The 8349-nt window shown below is 30.5% G+C and overlaps 1 protein-coding gene across 1 annotated transcript; it reads left to right on the top strand.

The window, feature by feature from the left end:
• Positions 1-4230: 4230 nt before the first annotated feature.
• LOC149571822 (uncharacterized) lies at positions 4231-5043 on the top strand. The gene is made up of 2 exons (XM_089813231.1): positions 4231-4590; positions 4697-5043. Exons 1-2 carry the CDS (start codon positions 4351-4353, stop codon positions 4871-4873), a joined length of 417 nt encoding a protein of 138 aa, XP_089669357.1. The 5' UTR covers positions 4231-4350; the 3' UTR covers positions 4874-5043.
• The last annotated feature ends 3306 nt before the right edge of the window (positions 5044-8349 follow it).

An 8349-nucleotide genomic window follows, 5' to 3' on the forward strand; every position in this document is an offset into this window, starting at 1 on the left:
TCTAAAGTGAAGGGTACAAGGAGGGTTCATCCAAGAAGAGTAAAGCACAATTCTGGAAGGAAATAAGAGACTTAACTCCAAAGTCAAAAAGAGGAGATGCGTTTGGTTCACCAAAATTTTATGTGGTGAAACGTAATGGTAGTTAATTTTAATGATGTAAACTATGTGATGTAAATTTATTAACAAACCACTTTCCACACATCAAACATTAAATATAAGAGAAAGAGGGGCTTTTAAACATAACTCTAAACATTAACCAAGTTATATTAGCAAAACTAAAATGGAGGAAGGGGTGTCAATACTAAACCCAAATTATATCAAGAAAGTATGCAAGTAAGTCCTCTTTCATGCACTATAAATTAACTAAAGATGTACAATATAAATGTGAAATTGAACTAGAGTTGATATGATGACAAGAGTAAGATAGATTTAGGTTCTAAATGTATGCAATCAAACTAAGTAAAATATGAAAATAGGTCTATGCTAAAGGTGAAATGAATGATGAAAGACTTACCTTGAAAAATATGAGAGAATGTGTCTTTTTAGTCTAAAAATTGTGGATCTAAACTAGTGAGTGAGCTTATGACTACAAATCTACTTTCACACCAAAAAAGACCTCCAAGAATAGGTCAACTTGGTGGTAAAGTGTCCAAAAAAATTATTGGAAGATGGACATGGTCCTAGGATACAATAACAAAGTCGACTCAACTTCTTCAACAAGGTCTTGGTGAGTAGGTTTTGGATCTGCAACCACAGTTTGGATATCCTTCTCTTGTACACAATAAAACTTGGTTTTTTTTATGAGGGCTTTCCTTGGTGAAGCCCTATATTAAGGAATCAACCTTGAAATTGAGATTTAAAACATGAAATAAATATAAGAAAATGTAAATAATTACCTTTCTCGATGGAGCTCTTGTCAATAAGGATTTTTCAATGCTTGTGTGTTGTTAATGTTGAATTTGCCATGAAGGTTGTAAGAGATATCCACAATTACAATGGATCTACCAAAACTACATCATGGAGCCATAGATGTAATGTGCATCAATGAAGAAGATGATGAATGCTACAATGTAGATCTCCTCCCTTGATGACCATCAAAATGCTAGATGGCGAATAGGAAACGCTCACAATGTATCATTGAATCTTGAAAGCATTGAATGCTTGAAATGCCTTATGAAATGTATTAAAGTTTGTGTACTTGAATGTATGTGAATTACTTGATATACTTGGATGTCTATTAGATGTGAAAATGAAGTGCATAGGCTTCCTTTTATACTAGTTTTTAGGTGCAAAAATAAAGCAAATTGATGAGCTCGCATGATTTCCAAATTTACAACCTCGAGACTGAACTAGCACCGAGTGCTAAAGTCTTTGGCGAATAGATAAACCTAGGTCTCCATATTATCCAATAGGTTTACCTAGGTTGATCTATTCCTGGGTTGGCCCAAAAGGAGCTAATCTTGAGGTCTCAAAAACTATGTAGACAAAAATGCAAGAAGTGAGACAAAATAAGAGAAAGGGTTGATTGAAAACGAATCCATCCATGGTCCATAAGTTCACTAAAAGGTAGGAGATAAAAGATCTTAAATGATGGGTGCTTCCTTTTTAAGATGGTGCAAATGCAGTACATTATTAATATAAAGTATAACAACTAGTGTTTAATATTATTAATAACAATATCATCTACCCTTACTAAATTTAATCACTCTTAAAAAATAATATATTTCTTATATATACTTGCACAAAAAGTAATTTAAAAAATCACTAGATACTTATAGAAAAACCCAAAAAGAAATCATATTTGATATTGGTATTGTATTGGCAAATGAGAACAATTTTAGAATAGAATCATTTTATTATATTATTGAATATTTATTGTTTGATAGTCTTAAATTTTTGCTTCATTTTTGTTATATATCATCTAAATGAAAAAGTGTCATTAGTGGTTACTTCCTGTCATTAGTATCTCAAAATGATCTTGATGTTTTGTAATCAATTTTGATATGAATTGCATCAAACTATTATAAAATAAATGCATGGTTTATCTAAAATGTAACAAGATTTCTACAAAAAAATGTGACTTTCTGCATCACCCTCTTTACATGATCATGTATTTCTCTTTCTATATACAATAGCCCATAGTTATTATTGCATGGTATATTTTGATTGTAAATTATAATCCAAAAAGTGGGGGAGTGATGTAAGAAAGAAAAATGTAAGTAATTTTTGATTGGAAATTATAATCAAAAGAGTGGGGGTGATATGAGAAAGAAAAATAAGTAATCATTTTTATTGTGCCTACAATAGATTGTTTTTGCATATTACATTGGTTGATTCAAGATGCACAACTTGTATATTATCATGATAGACAATGTTACAATGCACCTCAACATTTTATTCATAAGATATAGAAACATATGTACAACCAATCATATATTGGTAGATACAATTCCATCTTTAACGACACCTTCCAAGTGGTTCATTGTTTGTATAAGGTCTTGTGTTTTGTGCTTGAGATTGATGCATGATTGTGTGGTACACTTGTTAACTCTATTGAAGTTACAAAATGTGTAATCACTATAAGTTCTAGGAAGTGTATTATTAGGATTGAATGGACATACCATAGAAATTACAACAATAAAAACAAACATAATATTTGAAGAACATTTTTTTATGAATCCTTTTAATCTATTGAAATTCCTAGAGTATTTTGTTTGAAGGGAGGAAAGCAAAAGTATTGGAAACTTTATTATATTTTTCATTAAATTTGGCTTTTGAAAACAAGAAAGGTAAGAAGAATGAAACAAAGAGGCATATGTAAATACATTAGATGATAAGATCTTGGTCTCAAAAAAAAAACCCATATATGTGTGCATGTTTCAAAAAAGATAAATCTAGTCAAATGCACAATAATTTTAACATGTACAATCTATTATGAAACATAATTTATAGCTAATCCTCATCAAACTAATGCTTGAATTTCCTATAGCTATTGGACAGGGATGACATGTTTGTTTATTGGTTCATTTTTTGTGGTGTGCATCTAGCTCAAAGTCATCCACCAATTTTAAAACACACACACACACACACACACACACACACACACACACACACACACGCACGCACGCACGCACACACACACACATGAATGTGCTTTGAGAAAGTTATTTCTAAATTATCAATGAATTACTTGAACTAGTGGGCAATGAACAAGACTATTGAATAGCAGGTCCCTTTAATATTTATGGGATTTATTTGACTACAACCATACTATCAAATGAAAAGAAATCATATGTTATAGAAAAAATCTATATAGAAACACATGAGTATTTTTTCCCATTGTAAAGTTGAATCTAAAGACGACCAATTAAACAATATCAAATATATAATTATCTTACATATTAATGACATGATAGAATAGATTAGAAATAAAAAATTCATTCTTACTATTTATAAAAGAAATATAAATAAAATGAAAACTCTAATATAAATTCTTATTGAACTATTTTTTAAAATTTTAATTTTCTTCAAAATACTTATTATACACCTATATTATCCAATATTACATTTTTTTTTAAATAAATGCATACATAAAACTTCTAAAAAGACTTGTAGAAAACTATATATATAATTTGCGTACATCAAAACCATGTAAGTTCTTATCTAACTACTTTTTAAAATTTTAATTTTCCTTAAAATAATTGTTATACACTAGTATTAGGTAACAATGTCACGTATCTTTTTATTTAAAACTATTACCAAATCCATATATAAAACTTCTATAAAAACTTGAGGAAAGCCATATATAATTTGCTTACATCAACACCGAATGACCCATTATCTCGACTCATTCAATGAAAGAGCACAAATCCTGATCGAAAACATTAATCCAGACAAAGATGACAAATTTTGAAACGAAAGGTTGCCTTTAATGGTAAATGTTCCACCGGCCAAACCAGATAGAGGTAATAGAAGCTAGCAATGCCGTCCGTCGATCCAAGCGGGAGAAAATCAAGGCCAAAGTTAAGTCGCCATTTTTAATTGACGTGCGCTTTGTGGGCCAACAAATGGCGTGCAATTATGTTAAATTGTGGCGGGGAAATTGCAGCCTCCATTTTTATATTAAAAAAGGCGTCGGTAAATCACGCCAGGGGACACGGTGCCGTTTTCATTCTTCGTTACTAAGTAAACGCGGTCTCTATTTCTCTCTTTAAATACCCCCTTCGACCCTCAACACATTTCATCACAGAATTCCATTCATTGAAGAAACCCCCTTCATCCAATTCCATTCACTAGGAAGATTTTGAGCTTCTCTTGCAATTTGCAGAGGCTTTTTTTATCAGAAGAAAGATGAACCACCATCACGGTCACCGTCACCGTCACGGTCATCACCACCATGGGCAGCAAGAAGGCGGGTTATACCCATATGCACAGCTGCCACCGCCAGCAGGGGCTTCTTTTGCAGCACCGGGGGCTTATTCTTTAGCGCCTTACTCCTCTAATTTCCATGCAGAGGAAGAGGCAAAGAAGCACACGCATCGTGAGCATATGGCCGATATGGGAGCTCTGGCAGCGGGGACTTTTGCCTTGGTAAGCCTATACTAGTAATTTTGTTATATCACACCATATAATTATTGTAGCATAATGAGATGGATGATTGTACTGGATTAATAAATATTGTATGAATGAATGGCAGTACGAGATGCATGAGGCGAAAGTGGATCCGCAACACGCAGCGAGGCATAAAAAGGAAGCGGAAATAGCTGGGGCAGTGGCAGTTGGGGCGGCGGGGTACGCTGCGTATGAACACCACGAGGCCAACAAGTATAAACCTCACCATGCTCATCACCACCATGGCCGCCATCATCACTGAATTCAATCAAACTGCAACCTTAGTGCCGTTAATAATAATTTCTACGTGATCTGCGCGGTGGTGTGTAAAAATCAGATTCTTTTTATCAACTTCTTTTTCCTCAGAAGTTTGGATTGTTATATTCAGATTACTTATTTAATCGATTTGTGCTTTGTTTGGTCTCGTTAAAATTGATGTATATTATTTGTGGGTATAATTGTGAATGCTATTTAATAGAAGAATATATAAGTAGAAGTTTTTTTTAAAAGACTCATGCTTTCATTCTGAATAATCTCTATGATATGATCTTCCCAGTGATGTGTAAAATTGCATATTATATGATCTTCTCAGTGGTGAGTAAAATTGGATCTTCCCAGTGGTGGGTAAAATTGTACTCTTTTGACGACTACTGATTCATGAGAGGCCTGTATTGTTATGTGCATTTTTATGAGAAGCTTGTATTGTTATGTGATCTTCCCGTTCAACAGATGTACTTTCAATTAGGACTTGTATCTTTTAAAGGTGCAAGGGTTAAGTTGATAGTTTTGTATACTTTTGATTTATTGTTCTATACGATTGAAAAATTAAATATAAATTGTCCTTTGCATAATAAATTTCCATGGTTGAAATAATTAAATAGAAATTACCTTTTGCATAATAAGTTTCTACCGTTGACCTTTGCATAATAAGTTTCCATTTAGAAATATTATTTATTATTATTTGAGGCTATCATGCTTTAATTGCTATGGTGGAAATTGTTTGGCTCTAATTTTTTGTAAGAGATTGAAAGTGCACTACGCTCACTTGCATTATTACACTCATGAAAAAAGAGGAAAAGACTAATAAATATTTTAACGTAATGATTGTGTTCTATATAAAAATTTATTGCAAAAGTAGAGTCTATTCTTGAATTTACAATCTAATAATATTTTAATAATTTTAATGCCACTTACAAGTCATTTTTGTATTTGTGTCAATGTGATATTAACAAGATAATATTATTAATTTGACAACTATTAATTAGATATCTCTGATCTATCTATGTAAAATATGATTGCAATGTTTATATTATAATTAAATACTATAATAAGTGACATTTTTAAATGGATGATTTAAGATTAAAAATATAAAACTATTGATGTTTGATAGCTTCAATGGGACAAACCTATATATAATTATATATGACATATAATTAATTTATATGTGTTCATTATATTTGAGTTATAAGGTTATTGTTATTATATTAATTATCTGATTAACTAATAGACATGTCCCTTCATGAGACATGTCTATTCATGGCTTATGCTCAATATAAATATAAGAGGTTGTTGCATTTTAAAAATGCATACCAAACATGACAGTGCAAATTTTTTACATTTAGTGTGATCCTGGGAAATTAACACGGTATTGGAGCCTACCTACAAATGTAGAAATGGAAAAATGCACAGAGTGTGCATATAACATTCAATAAGACAAACCAAATAGAATATTTATTGTCCAACTATGGCCATATCTCTTCAAAAGGCAAGAAAATATAATTAAATGTGTGGCAGAAGTGGTGCAGGAAGTGTCTATAGAGGCTCCATTATCAATATGATTAAAGTTTTAAAGCCAGAGCATTCAAGGCAAGCTCACTTTTTTTTTCATTCACTAGAAGACGAGATAGATTCTTCTACTTATGTTTCTCTATTATAAGCCTTCCTAAAGCACAAGGCATTGCCAAAGGATAAATCAATACATGCACATATCAATGTCAGTACCAAATTTAGGGTTCTAATGACTTATCTAACTATGCATAATAGTCTTATCACAATAAGGAAGTGTAACATACCCACTTGATCTAACAGTTCATGTTGGTTGACAGTGCTAAATTGGTCATCATGCAAATCAAGGAGACATAGTCGATTAACAAGTAAGGAAAGACAAGAATATGAGTATAAACAAGAGCTCTGAAAGAGCTAGAGAACCTGCCTTTTGAGAAAAAAATTATTATTATTTGTTAAATGTTAAAGGATACTGATTGGATAGGAAAGAGAAACAAAGGCAAAAAGATGATTTATGAGAAAAATATCAAACTCATTTGCAAATATATAAATGCATCATGCCCAAAGTTAGGTTAGGAAACAAGTATTAAAAGATTTACAATTTACTACTTACTGCATGCTCCAAGTTCATTTTGTGTGTGTGACATTGTCGATGTAATTGAATAAAAATATAATAGCAATTTATATTATGTGACTTTGACGTCCCTTTTGATTTGATGAAACCACCTTCAATCAGAATGTTTGTGCCACACAAATCATTTTCATCCAATGAGATCTCTTCAATGTTTGGCAACATTCCAAAGGAAAGAGGAAGGAAGCCAATGAAACTATTTAGTGCCAAATTGAAGACCTCAACTAGCTCAATTTGTTGATCCGCCAAACCTTTCATTTTAAAATGTTCCCTTAGTTTATATTATGCATCAAATTGAAGTCTCAAACATTTCACTTGCACATTTACAAGTGGAGATAACCTTAATATAGTGTCTGGTTCCATTAGTATTCAAGGAAATTTCTTAGTAATATAAATTGTTTATAGTGCATTTTACAATGTAAATGAGCCACAAAAATTCTCCATTATGAAACCTTGCATGTTTAAAGATGTTAATGAGCCACAAAATATTAGAAGATTAGTCTACAAGTGGGAAGTAAAAAATCAACTTGAGTTAAAGAGGTGGAGTGCGCAAAAAGAGATAGCTTCATAATATATCCATCTTTTTTAGACATCTAAGTTTATGAGAACTAACTCTTACACGCACAATTAATATTTTTTCTCCATTTTATTTGATGTAACTTTTAATTATAATTTATTTGATATCTTAATAATTAGGTTTTCTATTGACACGTACATACCATTAACTTGTTGGAAATAGATAGATTGTTAGGGCTGTTAAAGTGGTCCTCGTAAAATATTGGGTGAGGATGAACAAAATATAACAAAATAATTATCACAATATTTTTAAAAGGAAAAAGAGTGAAAAATATTTAAATAGAAAACAAATAGAAATTTTGAATAAATATTTTTATTTGAATTAATAAATTAAATAATTAGTTATATTTTTAATTTTAGCTATATGATTAATTTAAATAAATGTGTAAGTTGTACTATTTAATCTTCTTCTTGATTTTGTAATGGTAAATATAATTATTTTTTATTAAAAATTAAAATTAAAATTTTATTTAAAAAATTATTTAAATTTTACATCTACTAACTAAATCAATAAATTTAACTATATGAAAATTATATTAACACTCAAAATTCTACATTAAAAATTAAGTAAAAAGCTTACATTTTATTAGATAGCAATTTAAATATCTCTCAATATTGAAAGATAAATGTAAAATACAGATATAATATATATATATATATAATATTTTTTAAATGTTCTATAAAAGTTTATACAATATAATGAAATAATAATCTAACTATAGTTTTTCATTTGAGAGATAAAAAAG

Source organism: Cupressus sempervirens, chromosome 2 (assembly GCF_028749045.1).
Source record: "Cupressus sempervirens isolate cs-2001-9-10 chromosome 2, ASM2874904v1, whole genome shotgun sequence".
NCBI lineage: Eukaryota > Viridiplantae > Streptophyta > Pinopsida > Cupressales > Cupressaceae > Cupressus > Cupressus sempervirens.

Coding starts and splice junctions, on each gene's coding strand:
- LOC149571822 (XM_089813231.1), top strand. CDS start 4,351: ATGAACCACCATCACGGTCACCGTCACCGTCACGGTCATCACCACCAT. Junction 4,591..4,696: donor CAGCGGGGACTTTTGCCTTG/GTAAGCCTATAC, acceptor AATGAATGGCAG/TACGAGATGCATGAGGCGAA.